Source organism: Prionailurus bengalensis, unplaced genomic scaffold (genome assembly GCF_016509475.1).
Source record: "Prionailurus bengalensis isolate Pbe53 unplaced genomic scaffold, Fcat_Pben_1.1_paternal_pri Un_scaffold_100, whole genome shotgun sequence".
Lineage (NCBI taxonomy): Eukaryota > Metazoa > Chordata > Mammalia > Carnivora > Felidae > Prionailurus > Prionailurus bengalensis.
Genome location: NW_025091197.1, coordinates 419 through 16,963, shown reverse-complemented (window position 1 = coordinate 16,963; position 16,545 = coordinate 419). Strand labels below are relative to the sequence as shown.

At 55.7% G+C, this 16,545-nt stretch overlaps 2 protein-coding genes across 12 annotated transcripts; one reads left to right on the top strand and one right to left on the bottom strand.

The window, feature by feature from the left end:
* Nucleotides 1-8,158: 8,158 nt before the first annotated feature.
* On the top strand, nt 8,159-9,701 carry LOC122478589 (heat shock transcription factor, X-linked member 3-like). Its single transcript, XM_043572117.1, has 2 exons — nt 8,159-8,677; nt 9,369-9,701. The coding sequence occupies exons 1-2, from the start codon at nt 8,180-8,182 to the stop codon at nt 9,636-9,638; spliced, it is 768 nt and encodes a 255-aa protein (XP_043428052.1). The 5' UTR covers nt 8,159-8,179; the 3' UTR covers nt 9,639-9,701.
* A 965-nt stretch (nt 9,702-10,666) lies between these two features.
* On the bottom strand, nt 10,667-15,477 carry LOC122478590 (protein EOLA1). Of its 11 annotated transcripts, XM_043572121.1 has the most exons (4): nt 15,068-15,307; nt 12,749-12,896; nt 12,350-12,632; nt 10,667-11,515 (listed from the first exon to the last, which is right to left on the bottom strand). In XM_043572121.1, exons 3-4 carry the CDS (start codon nt 12,600-12,602, stop codon nt 11,253-11,255), a joined length of 516 nt encoding a protein of 171 aa, XP_043428056.1. In that variant the 5' UTR covers nt 12,603-12,632; nt 12,749-12,896; nt 15,068-15,307; the 3' UTR covers nt 10,667-11,252. The 11 variants fall into 11 exon arrangements, 9 of the variants coding, with proteins under 9 accessions (XP_043428056.1, XP_043428058.1, XP_043428060.1 ...); XM_043572123.1 differs by lacking the exons at nt 12,749-12,896; nt 15,068-15,307 and adding an exon at nt 15,327-15,477; XM_043572125.1 differs by lacking the exons at nt 12,749-12,896; nt 15,068-15,307 and adding an exon at nt 15,323-15,475.
* Nucleotides 15,478-16,545: the final 1,068 nt, after the last annotated feature.

Below are 16,545 nucleotides of genomic sequence, written 5' to 3'. Positions count from 1 at the left end.
GGTGAGCAGGACCAACTAACTAGAAGGAACAGTTAGAAGAGACCAAATAGGGAAGTGTGTGGGGGGTGGGAATAAAAGGGGAGCAACCAACTGAGACCCGACTCTGAGGACAACTTGACTCAGGAGGCAAGAAAACAGGACTCTTTGTTGGGGGCCTACCTGACCAGGAACAACTAACCAACAGGAGCAGTTGGAAGAGACCAAAGCGAGAAGTGAGGGAGGGGCAGGAATAAAAGGGGGACTACCAACTGAGAACTTACTCTGAGGACAACTTGTCCTGGGGCAAGAAAACAGGACTCTTGGCTGGGGCCTATCTAAGCAGGACCAGCTAACCAGCAGGAACAGTTGGAAGAGAGCAAGCGGGATGTGGGGGTGGGGCAGTTATAACAGGGGGGCTAAAAACTGAGACCCGACTCTGAGGACAACTTGACCTATGGGACAAGAAATCAGGACTCTAAGTTGGGGCCTATGTGAGCAGGACCACCTAAGCAGTAGGAACATTTGGAAGAGAACAATGCAGGAAATGTGTGTGGGGGGGGTGCGGGAATAAAAGCAGGGCTACCAACTGAGACCCTACTCTGAGGACAACTTGACCTAGGGAGTAAGAAAACAGGACTCTTCTTTGGGGCCTATCTGAGCAGGACCAACTAAGCAGCAGGAACTGTTGGAAGAGACCAAAGCAGGAAGTAGGGGGTACAGGAATAAAAGGGGGCTAACAACTAAGACCTTACTCTGGGGACAACTTGACCTAGGGGGCAAGTAAAGAGGACTCTTTGTTGGGCCCTATCTGAGCAAGACCAAGTAACCAGCAGGAATAGTTGGAAGAGATCAAAGTGGGAAGTGGGGGAGAGAGAATAAAAGGGGGGCTACAAACTGAAACGCTACTCTGAGGACATCTTGATCTGGAAAAACAGATCTTGATCAAGAAAACAGGACTCTTTGTTGGGACTATCTGAGGAGGGCCAGCTCACCAGTAGGAACAGTTGTTAGACAGCCAAGCAGAACGTGTGCAGAAGGGTTAGGAATAAAAGGGGAGGCTACCAACTGAGACCATACTCTGAGGACAACTAGACCTAGGGGGCAAGGAAACAGGACTCTTTGCTGCGGCCTATCTAACAAGGCCCAACTAATCAGCAGGAACAGTTGGAGAAGACAGAAGCTTGAAGCAGGGTGGCAGCGTTAAGGTGGGGCTACCAACTAAGGCCTTACTCTGAGGACCATGTAACCTGGGGCCAAGAAAACAGGACTCTTTGTTGGGACTATCTGAGGAGGCCCAGCTCACCGGTAGGAACAGTTGTTAGACAGCCAAGTAGAACATGTGCAGAAGGGTAGGAATAAAAGGGGGGCCACCGACTGAGACCCTACTCTGAAGACAACTCGATATAGGGGACAAGAAAACAGGACTATTGGTTCCGGCCTATCTGAGTAGGACCAACTAACTAACAGGAACAGCTGGAAGAGACCAAAGCAGGATTGGGGGGCAGGAAAAAAGGGAGGCTGCCAACTGAGAACCTGTTCTTCAGACAAGTTGACATTGGGGGCAAGAAACAGGGCTCTTAGTTGGGACCTACCTGAGCAGGACCAACTAACCAGCAGGACCAGCTGGAAGAGACCAAAGCGGGAAGCGTGGGGGGAGAAAACAATAGGGGGGCCACAAACTGAAACCCTACTCGGAGGAGAACTTGACCTGGGGCAAGAAGAAAACAGGACTCTTTTGGGGGGCCTATCTGAGCAGGAGTAACCAACCAGCAGGAAAAATTGGATTAAACCAAAGGAGGAAGTGGGGGGGGGGGCGGAATAAATGGGGAAGCTACAAACTGAGACCCTACTCTGCAGAAAACTTGACCTAGAGGGCAAGAAAATAGGACATTTTCTTGGGGCCTATCTGAAGACAACCAACTAACCAGCAGATACAGTTGGAACATACCAAAGCAGGCAGAGGGGGGTGGCAGGAATAGAAGGGGTACAACCAACAGAGACCATACTCTGAGGATAACTTCATCTAGGGGTCATGAGAAATGGACTCTTTGTTGCGGCCCATCTGAGAAGAACCAACTAACCAGCAGATACAGTTGGAACAGACCAATGCGGCAGGTGTTTGGTGGAGGCAATCAAAGGGGGTCTACCAACTGAGGACCTACTGTGAGATCAACTTGACCTAGTGGGAAAAAAAAAACCAGGACTCTTTTTTGGGCCTATCTGAGCAGGACCAACTAACCAGCAGGAACAGTTGGAAGAGACCAAAGCTGGAAGTGTGTGAGGGGGTGCAGGAATAAAAAGGGGCTACCAGCTGAAACCCTACTCTGAGGACAAACTGACATGGGGGCAAGAAAACAAGACTCTTTGTTGGAGTCTATCTGAACAGGACCAACTAACCAGCAGGAACCTTTGGAGCAGATCAAAGCTGGAAGTGAGGGGAGGCATCAATAAAAGTGGGGCTACCAACTGAGACCCTACTCTGAGGACCATTTGACCTGGAGCAAGAAAACAGACCTCTTTGTTGGGGCTTATCTGACCAGGAACAACTAACCGGCAGGAGCAGTTGGAAGAGACCAGGAAGTGGGGAGGGCAGGTATAAAAGAGGGCCTACCAACTGAGACCCTGCTCTGAGGATAACTTGATCTGGGGGCATGAAAACAGGACCCTTTGTTGGGGCCTATCTTAGCAGGACCAATGAACCAATAGCAGCAGTTGTGAGAGACCAAAGCAGGATGTGGGGATGCGGGAGAAAAAGGGAGGCAACCAACTGAGACCCTACTCTGAGGACAAATTGACCTAGGGGGCAAGAAAACAGGACTCTTGTTTCGGGCCTACATGAGCAGGACCAACTCACCAGCAGGAACCATTACGAGAGAAGAAATGAGGAAGTGTGTGTAAGGGGGTGGCAGGAATAAAAAGGGGGCTACCGACAGAAACCCTACTTTGAGGACAACATGACATAAGGACATGAAAATAGGACTGATTGTTGCGGCCTACCTGAGTAGGACCAACTAACCAGCAAGAACTGTTGGCCCAGGAATAAAGGGGGGGGGGCTAACAACTAAGACCTTACTCTGGGGACAACTTGACCTAGGGGGCAAGTAAAGAGGACTCTTTGTTGGGCCCTATCTGTGCAAGACCAACTAAGCAGCAGGAATAGGTGGAAGAGACCAAAGCAGGAAGTGGGGGAGAGAGAATAAAAGGGGGGCTATAAACTGAAACGCTACTCTGAAGACAACTTGACATGGGGGTAAGAAAACGGGACTCTTTGTTGGGACTATCTGAGGAGGACCAGCTCACCAGTAGGAACAGTTGTTAGACAGCTAAGCAGAAAGTGTGCAGAGGGGGTAGGAATAAAAGGGGGCCTACAAACTGAGACCCTACTCTGAGGACAACTTGGCCTAGGGGGCAAGGAAACCGGACTCTTTGCTGCAGCCTATCTAACAAGGCCCAACTAATCAGCAGGAACAGTTGCAGAAGACAAGAGCTTGAAGTGGGGTGGCAGCATTAAAGTGGGGCTACCAACTAAGGCCCTACTCTGAGGACCATGTAACCTGGGGCCAAGAAAACAGGACTCTTTGTTGGGGCCTATCTGAGCAGGACCAAGTTACCAAAGTAGTTGGAAGAGACCAAAGGGGGAAGTGTGTGGGGGCAGGAATAAAAGGGGGACTACCAACGGAAACACACCTCTGAGGAAAACATGCCCTGGGGGCAAGGAAACAGGAATTGTGGGGGGGGTTCTGAGTAGGACCAACTACCTAGAGGGAACAGTTGGAGGGGACCAAAGCAGGCATTGTGTGGGTGAGGCAGCAGGAATAAAAGTGGGGCTGCCAACTGAAACCCTACTTTGAGGACAAATTGACCAGGGGGCAAGAAAATAGGAGTCTTTATTGGGGTCTACCTGAGCAGGACCAAGTAAGCAGCAGGAACTGTTGGAAGAGACCAAAGCAGGAAGTAGGGGGTGCAGGAATAAAAGGGGACGCCAACAACTAAGACCTTACTCTGGGGACAATTTGACCTGGGGGGCAAGTAATTAGGACTCTTTGTTGGGCGTATCTGCACAGGACCAACTAAGCAGCAGGAATAGTTGGAAGGGACGGAAGCGGGAAGTGTGGGAGAGGGAATAAAAGAGGGCCTACCAACTGAAACCCTACTCCGAGGACAACTTGACTTGGGGGCAAGAAAATAGGACACTTTGTAGGGACTATCTGAGGAGGACCAACTCACCAGTAGGAACAGGTGTTAGATAGCTAAGCAGAAAGTGTGCGGAGGGGGTAGGAATAAAAAGGGGGCTACCTACTGATATGCTTCTCTGAAGACAATGTGACCTAGGGGGCAAGAAAACAGGGCTCTTTCCTGGGGCCTATCTTAGCAGGATCAACTAACCAGCCTGAGCAGTTGAAGAGACCACCTAGGGAAGTGTCGGGTGGAGCAGGAATAAAACTGGGGCACCCAAAGGAAACCCTACTCTGAGGGAAACTGGGCCTCGGGGGCAAGAAAAGAGGACTCTTTCTTGGGGCCCATCTGAGTAGGACCAACTAACCATCAGGAATAGTTGTAAGAGACCAAAGCAGAAAGTGGGAGGAGGCAGAAATAAAAGGGGGGCTATCATCTGAGACCCTACTCTGAGGACAACTTGACCTGGGGGCAAGAAAAGAGGAATCTTTGTTTGGGCCTACATGAGCAGGACCAACTAACCAAGAGGAATAGTTGGAAGAGACCAAAGCAGGAAGTGTGTCCTGGGCAGGAATGCAAAGTGGGCTTCCAACTGAAAATCCAGTCGGAGAACAACTAGCCCTGGGGGCACGGAAACAGGACTTTTTCTTGGGGCCTATCTGATCAGGACTAACTAACAAGCAGGAACAGTTGGAAAAGAACAAAGCATGAAGTGTGTGGGGGGGGGCGGTAGGAACAAAAGGGGTGCTTCCAAGTGAAACCTTACTCTGAGGAGAGCTTGATCTGGGACAAGAAAATAGGACTCCTTGTTGGGGCCTTTCTGAGCAGGACCAACTACCCATCAGGAACAGTTGTTAGAGACCAAAGCAGAATGTGGGGAGGCAGGAATAAAAGGGGGGGCTACCAACTGAGACCATACTCTGGGGAATACATGACCTGGTGGGGGGGGGGGGGAAGAAACAGGACTCTTTCTTTGGGGCTATCTGTGAAGGACCAACTAAATAGTAGGAACAGTTGGAAGAGACCAAAGCAGGAAGTGGGGAGGCAGGAATAAAAGTGGACACCAACTGAGATCCTACTCTATGGACAAGGTGACCTACGGGCAAGAAACCAGGGCTCTTCCTTCTGGCCTATCTGAGCAGTACTATCTAATCAGCAGGAAGAGTTGGAAGACAGCAAAGCAGGAAGTGTGGGGCAAAGGCAGCAGGAATAAAAGGGGGGCTACCAACTGAAACCCTACTCTGAGGGCAAATTTACCTGTGGGCAAGAAAATAGGAGTCATTGTTGGGGACTATCTGAGCAGGACCAACTAACCAGCAGGAACAGTTGGAATAGACCAAACCAGGAAGTGTGTGTGTGTGGGGGGAGTGGTAGGAATAGAAAGGAGGCTACCATCTGAAATCCTACTCTGAGATCAGGTTGACCTAGGGGAATGAAAATAGGACTCACAGTTGGAGCCTTTCTGAGCAGGACCAACCAACCAGCAGGAACAGTTCGAAAACACCAAAGCAGGAAGCGTGGGGTGGGTGGTAGGAACAAAAGGGGGTCCACCAACTGACTCCCTACTCTGATGACAACTTGACCTGGGAGAAAGAAAAGAGGACTCTTTGTTGGGCCCTATCTGAGCAGGACCAACTAACCAGCAGGAATAGTTGGAAGACACAAATTGGGAAGTGCGGGAGAGGGAATGAAAGGGGGGCTACAAACTGAAACCCTATTCTGAGGACAACTTGACCTGGGTGCAAGAAAATAGGAGTCTTTCTTGGGGACTATCTGAGGAGGAACAACTCACCAGCAGGACCAGGTGTTAGACAGCTAAGCAGAAAGTGTGGGGAGGGGTAGGAATAAAAGCGGAGGCTACCAACTGAGACCATATTCTGAGGACAACTTGACTTAGGGGGAAGAAAATTGGACTATTTGTTGGGGCAAATAAACAGGAGCAGGAGCTCCTAAGCAGGAGCAACTCACCAGCAGGAACAGTGGAGCAGACCAAAGCGGGAAGTGGGGGAGGGGCAGAAATAGAAGTGGGGCTACCAAGTAGGAATGTACTCTGAGGACAATTTGACCTGGGGCAAGAAAACAGGACCCTTGTTGGGGCCTATCTGAGCAGCACCAACTAACCAGTGGGACAGCTGGAAGAGACCAAAGCAGGAAGTTAGTTAATGGGTCCGGAATAAAAGGGTGGGCTAGCAACTGAGGCCCTACTCTGGGGACAATTTGACCTAGGGGACAAGACAAGAAAATGGGACCCTTTCTTGGGGCTTAGCTGAGCAGGAGCAACTAACCAGCAGGAGCAATTGGGGGAGACCAACGTGGGAAGTGTGGGGGTGCAGCAATAAAAGGGGGGCTACCAACTGAGACTCTACTCTGAGGACAACTTGACTTAGAGGGCAATTAAACAGGACTCTTTGTTGGGGCCTATCTGAGCAGGACCAACTAACCAGCAGGAACAGTGGAAGAGATCAAACCAAGAAGTGGTGGGGGGGGGGCCAGGAATAAAATGGGGCTACCAACTGAGACCCTACTCTGAGGACAACTTATTGTAGGGGGCAAGAAAACAGGACTCTTTGATGGGACCTGTCTGAGCAGTAACAACTAACCAGCAGGAATCTTTGGAGGAGACAAAAGCAGTACGTTGTGGGAAGGGCGACAGGGATAAATGGGGGGCTACCGATTGAAACCCTATTCTGAGGACAACTTGACCTAGGGGCACGAAAACAGGACTCTTTGTTGGGGCCTATTTGAGCAGGAGCAACTAACAAGCCCGAACAATGGAAGAGATCAAACCATGAAGTGGGGGGGGGGGGGTGACAGGAATAAAAGGGGAGGCTACCAACTGAGACCCTACTCTGGGGACAACCTGACCTAGGGGGCAAGAAAATCGGAGTCTCTTTTGGGGTCTTTGCGCAGGAGCAACTAACCAGCAGGAACAGTTGGAAGAGACCAAAGCGGTGAGTGTGGGGGGGGCAGCAGGAATAAATGGGGGACTACCAACTGAAACCCTGCCCTGAGGACAACTTGACCTGGAGGAAGAAAATAGGACTCTTTGTTGGGGCCTATATGCGTAGGAGCAACTAACCAGCAGGAATACGTGGAAGAGACCAAAGCAGGAAGTGGGGGGGGCAGGAATAAAAGGGGGGCTCATCAACTGAGACCCTACTCTGGGGACAACTTGACCCAGGGGACAAGAAAATAGGACCCTTTGTTGGGGCCTATCTGAGCAGGACCAACTAAGTAGCAGGAACAGTTGGAAGAGACCAAAAAGGGAATTGTGTGGGGGCAGCATAAAAGGGGCCCTAACTGAGACCCTACCCTGAGGACAACTTGACACAAGGGGCATGAAAACAGGACTTTTTGTTGGGGCCTTTCTGAGCAGTACCAAGTAACCAGCAGGAAATTTTGGAAGAGACCAAAGCAGTAAGTATGGGGGGGGGAGGGCAGGTAGGAATAAACGGAGGCTACCAAGTAAGACTAGGACAAGTCCTCTAGGGATTGCCATCTTCTGAGAGGTACCGACCCCAAGGGTCCATCTGACCCAGGCAGTCTTGGGGGCAGCCCAAGCCAGGACTAACCAGGGCCTGGCTCTTGACCAAATCTGAGAGACCAGCAACTTGTCTCCCCCATCCCTGGAGTGGGAGTGGACCTCGGATCATGGTTTCTCTTCCCATCCAGGGCCTGGTCCCATGAAACAACGTTCCTGGCTGCAGACAGGAGCCCTTCCTGGGAACTCAAACCAGATGTTTGCATATACTTTTGGAAAAGAGAGAAGCTGGGGGCCCTGTGCCCACCCCCTCCCCCACACTTGGCCAGTGCTGCCTTGCCAGATCAGCTGTGAGCCACCTTTGTGACATCACATGACAAATAAAGAGGCGATGACTTAGGTATCTGGTTGCCTCACTACGAGATTCTAGAATTTTGTGGACGGTATATATTGGGCATCCCCATACTGACTGAAGGCATTTGCGACTTGAGAGGTCAGTGAGACATTCTCATGGCAAAAGTGCTCTTGGTCTAGACTAGCTCCATGGCTAGTCAGAGTGCTAAGGAGATACCCAAAGGGAAGCTGGCCCCATCTGATGATGGAGAGCCAGCACCAGAATTACCATCTAGTTCATCCCAGGATCCAAATTTGGATTCCGGGGAGATTTTGGTGATGAATAGGGACCAAGCAGTGATCCAAGATCCAGGCCCCCAAGACAACCCACAACCACAGGCCCCAAACCAAGGCGCTGCCAACGTGGGAGAAAACAACAGTATTCTTGGGCTCTCCTTCCCAAGAAAGCTTTGGATGATCCTGGAGGACAACACCTTCACGTCCGTGCGCTGGAACGATGCCGGGGACACCGTGATCATCGACGAAGACCTTTTCCGGAGGGAGGTTCTTCACCGCAGAGGCGCGGAGAGAATCTTTGAAACTGACAGCTTGAAGACTTTCATCCGCCTGCTGAACCTGTACGGCTTCAGCAAAATACGCGCAACCGACCCTTGGGGGATTCAGTCCCCAGGGAATAAGAGAATGCTGGTAAGTAGAAAGTCCTTGGTTTCCCATGTTTTCTGTCTTTTCAGCACCTTCCTAGTAGACCCCAGATGAATGATCTACTGAAAGGGTTTAATTTCCGAGGACAACTTTCTTTCTCAAGAGACATTATGGAGAGATGAGAAAGTCTAGACTTTCCTATTAACCTACAACCCCCTTAGATGGAGTGTGCAGGTATGACTAAACATTCAGAGGCCAGGTAACGTCAAATAGGTATGTGAATCCCTTCAACTGGGCTTTATGTGTCTTTATTCAGTGAGTTTAGTTAGGTCCCAGGGCATAGTGAGCCTTGTAGACAACTTAAAAGGAACTTTTCTCCATAGTGGAACCAGACCATTATGACTGCTGTGGGAGGGGCCAGGGGCAGGGAGTGGTGGTGGGGGGATCCAGGGGCAGGGAGTGGGGGGGGGGGGGGTAAGGGGGGAGGGGGGAATGGGAGGAGGAGGGGGAGGGGCGAGAAGAAGAGGAAGGAGAGAGGTGGAAGGGGATTGTGGGGGGAAGAGGAGGGAGAGGGAGGCAAGGGGGAGGATGGGGGAGAAGGGGAGGAAGAAGGGGGAGGGGGAGGGGAGGGGGAGGGGAGGGAGAAGAGGGCAAGGAGGTGGCAGTCTCGGTGGCAGCAGACACAAATCTTCCCTCCCAGAATGACTAAAATGATGAATCTCGCATCTCGTTTCAGATTTACCGCAACGCCAACTTTCAGAGAGACAAGCCTTTCCTGCTCAGGAACATTCAGAGGAAAAGTGACCTGAGAGTCACCACCACCTGGCTAGGCACACCAGTGCACCAACTCCAAAGAGAAAGAAGCCGGTGGCAGCAACAAGACAGTCCCCACGAATCCATCACGAGGAACCCGCCAACGACGACAAGACGGTCCTCGGCGCAGCCCCAAATGCTCAGGGTCCCAGTGGCAGCCAGTCCTTCGCCTTCTCTGGCATTTGGTCTCTGAGCAGCGCAGCCGGGTATGCCATGGCAACTCATGGCCCGAGTGAGCCAGGTGGCCTGAGTGGGGAGGGCACCTCCAGGGACATGATGTTTGTGCCCCTGGCTACTGCCAGAAGGGATGACACAGGGGAACTGCCCGTCAGCCCCCCAGTTTACCCCGACTATGGTACGGTGATGTCTCTGTATAACACCTGTTATTCCATCCTGCTGGCAGCCCTGTCAGTCATGTCCCCAAATGAGGCCCCCAGTGAGAACGAGGAGCAGGAGGGCTCCTCAGATTACAAGTGTGCCCTCTGTGAACATTTCAAGGAAAATCCGGGTCCCTAGGCTCACAGGCCACTGATGACAGCTAAAAACTCACCACTGTAACCGTCAATCTATTTTCGGCTTTAATGGAAACAAACACAACTCCGCGGGAGTAAATAAACAGTCTGACTAGAATGGCGAATCTGTGTTCTTTCTCACGTATAATGCTACACACACCTTATGCGATAAGCCCGGGGAGGCTGGGAATCCTGGCCTGAGACAGGTTCTGGCCCCCTACTGTCCTCTGTCCTTCGAAGCGGCAGCGTTTTTGCAGCCTCGGCCAAGGACCTGGCTAGGGAGCATGGAGGAGGCAAGCCCAGGAAGATCTGGTCCCCTGAGCCTCGCCCGCGGGTCAGGAGACAGAACTGCCTCACTCCTGACCTTGGGGGTGTCACCTCGTATCATTCGTGTGTTTGAAACAGGAGGGCTTTTCCTCACGGGTGCCCCTGTGATGCCGGGAAGTTTCTGATCAGCAGCTGAGCGCCTCTAGCCCAAGAGCCAGGGGCCTGCCAAAGAGGCCCACCTAAAAGCAGGGCCACCCCATCTGCCAAGGGATGTGGGGCTACTTTCTTGTTGCTCAGAAGAGACGGGCCATTCTAGTCAGTGCCTGGGGGTTGGGGGGAGGGACAGCCCATCTTCCCTATCGGTAAGGACCACCAGAAACTTTGCTAAGAAAGCACACAACGACAACAAAAGATTTCCCACAGAATACACAACACGACTTAATCATTTTCCCATCGGTGCTGTATTTAGGATCCTTCCTTTGGCCATGAAGTAGCTAGCTGTGGGATGTGTCAAACACGCATACTTCATGGGCCAAGGGACGCTTTGACAACAGAGCAAGAGTCATTTGTAAGAACAGACGGATGCTGTGTCTCAGTCTGATGCTGTCGTCATGGTGAACGGGGGCACCCGTGGCTGGCCACCCCTGCACACCCCTTTAGCGCCCGCTCCCAGCCTTCCCACAAGGTCCCCTGGATGCTGTTCAAACGTCCTATGAGTTCTGAGCAAAACAACGAGAGGAGGAAACACGAACCGGTCGTCTTCAGACCTATGTCTCTGTACGACCCGGAAGTCAGGACTCAAGTAGTGGCGGCACCAAGACATTTACTGGCCGCTTCCCCTTTATCCCGAACGTCGAAGTCCTGGAGACTGCCGGCGAGCCCAGACAGGCATCTCACGAGGAAAGTCCCGTTGCCCTGTCCCCTGCATCTGAGTGGAGAGACCTGTTTCCACGAACAGCACACAGTGGCAGGGCTGATTCAGACTGAACCTGGCTTGTAGGTCTGCGGCATGACAGTCAGTCGATGGGTCACGATTTAGCCGGTTTCTCGGTAACCTTCCGCACTTGCCAGGCGTCCTGCCCCAAGGGCATCAGGTGCTCTGGGATGTCTACCTGGAAGATATCCTTTCCGCCTTTCCTGGGTATGGGCTCCAGTAACCACCTGGGGTTTGAAAGCACGGTGAGGTACTTCTGCTTCAGGCTGGTCAGTACAGCTTGATTCTCCAGCGCCACAACCTCATCAGGAGCTAAGTCCTCTGGGCACTGCACGGTTTCCCCAATGTCAACAAGCCCTGAGCACAAAGAGAAGCACACGATGGTTTTTCCTTCCAGAAACCAAGGCCCGCCTGTTGGAGAACATGATTATTCAAAGTTACAACCACCAGAGACCAGGGGACACCGGGTACACTGGGCCCCTCGGACTGAGCATGCCCGACACGCTAAAGTCTGCTTAGGGAGTTCTGGGTGAGGCCGAGGGAGGGAGCGAAACGGAGTGGAGGGCCTCGTCCTCAACGACCACCCCCAAATAATGGGCTGGCCCCAGCTAGAGAGCTTAGGGCAACAGGCAGAGGTCAGACCAGAAGGGCCCCAGATGCTGGGCGGAACAGGCACTCAGGTCCCCGAGCACTTCAGCAGGTGGCAGGTGCTCGTGTGGGACCTCCCCCACCGAGGGCTTAGGAGACTCACCCAGGATACAGGGACAGTGGGGGTGGGGCATCCCACAGGAAGCCCGGCAACAGCCCGGGGTCTGGAGTCTGCCCCGACCCACTGTGTGCACCGTGCTGCCTCCACGGTCTCTGTCGCACGCACGCACGTGGGCACACACGTGCAACCGTGAGCGAAGGTCACATGCACATTTGGAACCTGTCCCTGTCTCTCAGGTCAGAACCAGGCACTGAGGCCCAGAGCGGAAGCAGGGTTCACCTGAAGTCGTGGGACCTCAGCAACTCCCCCCAACCCCAGTCCCAGGGCCCCCTGCTGCCCCGCTGAAGGTGTGCTGCTTAAAGAAACCACGGCCCCCACACCAAGCAGCTCACACAAGGGAACAAGGCACAAAACTCCTGAGCAAGGTCCTGGGGAGTAGCCCTTGGGGGTGTCTCAGCAGCATGCGGCTTCTCATCACTTGCCAGCGATCACGCCACGGCCATACTTTTCCCCTTCCAGAAGCAAGGCCTGAATCTGAGCAGGGGTCATTCCAAGCCTCTCCGCCAGCAGCTCCCTCCATGCGGTGTCTTCCCAGTCCCTGTGAGCAATGTGGATGGCGATGGTACGGTTCCGGTGGCTGCTCAGCAGAGGACGCCAACGCGTCTCCAGGGTCTTGACCCCGTTTAAGACAAAACCTGCATAAGGCTGCCGGAAGGAGAGGCAGCCGAACTTCATCTCCCCAGAGCGCCTTGGGCCTCACCAGGCCTGCGGAGACAGAACCACGAAGGTCAACAGGCATCGTGCCCAGTGCTCCAAGCTCATGACCTGGGGGCAAGACCTCTCCCCAGGGTCCTCCGGGGGTGCCCTGACACCCCACTGACCTGGACAGTGGGGGAACAGAGAGCCTTGGCTCTTCCTCCTCTGTCACTACACGGTCAGCTGACGGGCACAAAGGAAGGGGCCGGCGGTCAGGATGACGTGTCCATCACATGGAGTCGTTGGGGACCTCAGAGAGGAGGGCGGGGATAGCTAGAGAAAGGCATGGCCAGGACAGCCTGTGGTCAGTTCTACATCGGAGGTCACTGAGCCCCAGGAGAGCACAGATGGCAAGGGGCCCCTCGGCTGGACAGCTCAGTGAGCTGGCTCTACCCCTCTCCCAGCACAGACAGGGACACCCTGGGCTTCGCCACCCTGGGGCTGCTGAGCGCAAACCCTTGGTATCCGACCTCAGCTCAGCGCTGGGGGCGCCCTGTGATCGCACATGGTCCTGGCAGCTGTCTCCTCCCGACCCCTTTGGGCGCCACTCTCCTCTGACCCCTTCCTGCCCCACTGCTCTCCACCATCAACAGACACCCCCCGACCCTGACCCGGGCCTAGAGAAACCAGGAACCAGAGCAGGAACAACTGGTACCAGGGCGCACGCACCATCTCCATGCCAGGCACTGGGGTGGGCACAATCAACACATCACAGGATTCGATCCTCACATAACCCAGTAAGGCAGCGCTTCGTCACCCCGCTCTATAGCTGAGAAGGAGGCGCCGAGGGATAGAGAGACAGCCCATGATTTCAGGGGACCTGAGTGCGCCTACCCCTTGTCCTTGCACCTGGACGAGGGGGTCCCTCCTCCTCGCGCACGGCAGAGCTGTGCAGTGGGAGGAACACGACCCCGGCCCGAGCCTCAGCTGGGGCCTGGCACCTCAAGGAGCCCCAGTCTCCATCGGGGCCGCGAGGACCGGGGACAAGGTGCAGGGGCACCTAGCCCGGCATGTGGCACCTAACAGGACAGCCACAAACAGTGGCCGCCCCTCATCATTATCATCATCCTCATCACAGGGCCTGGGGCACTGCGCTGCACTCAGGAGCACACCGAATCTGGATCATCTCTCCTCCCAGTTCTCAAAGGACATAAACCTGGCCTCAACCCCTCCTCTCGTTTAAGAGAACACATCTACTCTCAAAGATAAGGCCCTGGGATCACCCCTTTCCCAACCCACCGTCCTGCCGCCCTGGCACCACACCCCCTGCGTTCCCTCTGTCTGGGGCTGAGCTGCGCGGCCACCTGCCCTCAGCTGTGCTCTGGGCCAAGCACAGTCCTTCACTGGAGGACCTCACTCCGTCTGCTCTTGCTCAGGCAGCCCTACTCCCCTCCCCTGTGAGGAGATGGTCTCCCTTTCAGAAAGCCACACCTGTACACCCCTCACTGCAGGGACAAAGACCCCCCCCCCCCCAGCCCCTGAGCCCGCACGTGTCTCCAGCACCTGCCAACTTGTCTAAACCTCTGCATAGCAGAGGTCCCAGGAGCAGCGGTCTACACTCACAGTCTCTACTTCTTTGCCTCGCACTGCCCGCCCCCCTCCATGAACACACCGGTTGCCGCAGGCACCAGCGACCTGCCCCCTGCCTGTTCCATCTTCATGGAACTCACGGCCGGACAGCCCTGACGCGACTGACACCCCTCCTTCACTTCTCAGCCTTCCACGTTGCACCTCACTCACGGGTTGGTTCTGCTAACCACATAAGGCCCCAGCCGGCAGCAGAGAAAACCATTTCATGTAAGTGGCTCGTGTTCTCACAGCCTAGCAGACCCGTATCCAACAGGAGAAAGAGGACACCAGGCCCTCACACTGTCACACGGGAAGGATTTGGGGGCCCTACAGTCCAGTTCCCCTCAATCAAATCCTGGAAGCCTCCCCACCTCCCCGGGAGGAGTGCCAGGGGCAACCGGCTGAACCCCGCACAGCCGGTGGCCTCGGTGAGGTCGCGGCCCTAAGGGCCCAGCGGGAGGCGGGGAGGGCCGGAACGACTGCGTGCGGACCGGTGCCCGTGCAAAGGTATGGTCGCGTTTCTCGGCGCACACGTACGTCGCGGGCATGTGACGGTGGCGGAAGGAGGGGACAGGGAAGGGTGTCCGCGGCCGCTCTGCGCTTGCTTCCAGACCTCTGGTCCGGGAACCCCCAGCCCAGAGGCACCGTCCCGCCGAGGGTCGAGCAGGCCGCAGCCGCACGGGCTTCCTGGCTCCCTTCGCGCGTGGCGGATCTCCCTGCCCCGGCCCCGCCCCCGCCCCCCGCCCACCGCAGGCGCGCTAGGCCGATTCGGCTGCGGCCACCGGGCGGGACCGTCCGCTTCCCGTGACCCTGCGAGGCCACCAGCGCCGGGACGACCGCCTCCCACGCCCAGACGAGGAGACGACGCGGCCCACCGAGAGAGGACAGAGCGCCCGGTCCGCGTCGTGGCTGTCCCGCCATCGCCGCGGCCCGACACCAGGAACCGCTGACAGGTGCCGGGCGCCGGCGGCCCCTCACCTGACGCACCCGCACAGACGCTGCCGCTCCTTTTTTGCGGGGCATACGCCGGCTCGTACCCACGTAGTTACGTACGCACACGGAGGTACGCAGCACGCCAGGGCGAAAGCCCGTAGGCACGCAGCCAAGCAGTTACGTGGACACGCACTTACGTACACACGCACATAGGACACGCACACACGCACATAGGACACGTCTCCCGGTCGCTAGGAGACGTCGTTGGACTCAAGGGGCCGGGAGGCGCGCGGGACCATCAGGCTTGATAGGGAGCTGGCGCTGGCGGCTGGAGCGGAACCGGAAGGAGGATAGAAATGGGGGTGGGGCGTTGGGGGGGAAAGGGGCGGGGCGAGTCGAGTCTGGGGGTGGGGCTGTGGGCGGGGCGGCGGGAGGTGGAACTGGGGGAGGAGTAGGTGGGGGCGGACCTGTGGGTTAGGAGCTGGGGTAGGAGGAGCTGTGAGACAGGGCTGTGGAAGAAGCTGGCGCCAGTTGTGGGAAAGAGTTGGGGCAGGACCTAGGGCAATGAGCGGGAAGGAGCAGGACGGAGATGGGAAAGCTGCGGAGGAGTAGCTGTGGGAAGAGCAGGGTGGGCCTGGGGAGGTGTAACTGGGGGAGTTGCAGGGGGGAGCTTGGGGTGGAGCCAAAGGGGAAGCTGGGGGACCACTGGGGAGGAGGGCAGAACTGACAGGAGGAGCTGGAGCAGGGGCAGGATGGAGCTGGGGCAGTGGAGGCGGAGCTGGGAGAAACTGTGGGGGATAGAGTCAGAGGAGCTGGGGACCCCTGGGGGGAGGGCCCTGGGAGGAGCTGAGCGGAGTTGAGAAGCGGAGCTGGAGAGGGGCGGGGTGGAACTGAGGAGGTTGGGTAGGCGGAGCTGGGGCAGGAGGGGGCGGAGCTGAGAGAAAGCTGTGGTCGGGGGGGTGGGGTTCAGGGGAGGAGCCAGGGAACCCATGGGTGTGGGGGTGGGGAGGAGCAGAGCGGAGCTGAGAAGGGGAGCTGGAGAGGGGCGGTGGGGTGGAACTGAGGAGGTTGGGAAGGTGGAGGTGGGGGTGGAGATGGGCGGAGCTGGAAGAAAGCTTTGGCGGGTGGTGGAATCGCAGGAGGAGTGGGGGAACCACCGGGTAGAAGGAGGTAGGGTGGAGCAGGATGGAACTAAGGGGAGCAGGCGGGGAGGAGCGGGGCGGAGCTGGCGGACGAGTGGGACGAAATTTAGGAGACGGAGGTGGAGCCATGGGAAGAGCTGGGGAAGCACAATGGATGAGCACCTGGGGAGTAGCAGGGCCGGGCTGGGGGACCCTCCAAAGGCAGAAGTGGGGGACTAGGAGGGCGTGGCTGGTGGCAAGTTAGGAGAGAGAGGTGAGGATGAGCCGGGCCGGTCTGG

Bases quoted from the DNA above. Each gene is read 5' to 3' on its own strand.
- LOC122478590 (XM_043572123.1), bottom strand. From the start codon at position 12,602: ATGAAGTTCGGCTGCCTCTCCTTCCGGCAGCCTTATGCAGGTTTTGTC. The intron at 11,516-12,349 runs GCAAGTGATGAG...CTTTGTGCTCAG, and splicing joins TGGCCGTGGCGTGATCGCTG to GGCTTGTTGACATTGGGGAA.
- LOC122478589 (XM_043572117.1), top strand. From the start codon at position 8,180: ATGGCTAGTCAGAGTGCTAAGGAGATACCCAAAGGGAAGCTGGCCCCA. The intron at 8,678-9,368 runs GTAAGTAGAAAG...ATCTCGTTTCAG, and splicing joins CAGGGAATAAGAGAATGCTG to ATTTACCGCAACGCCAACTT.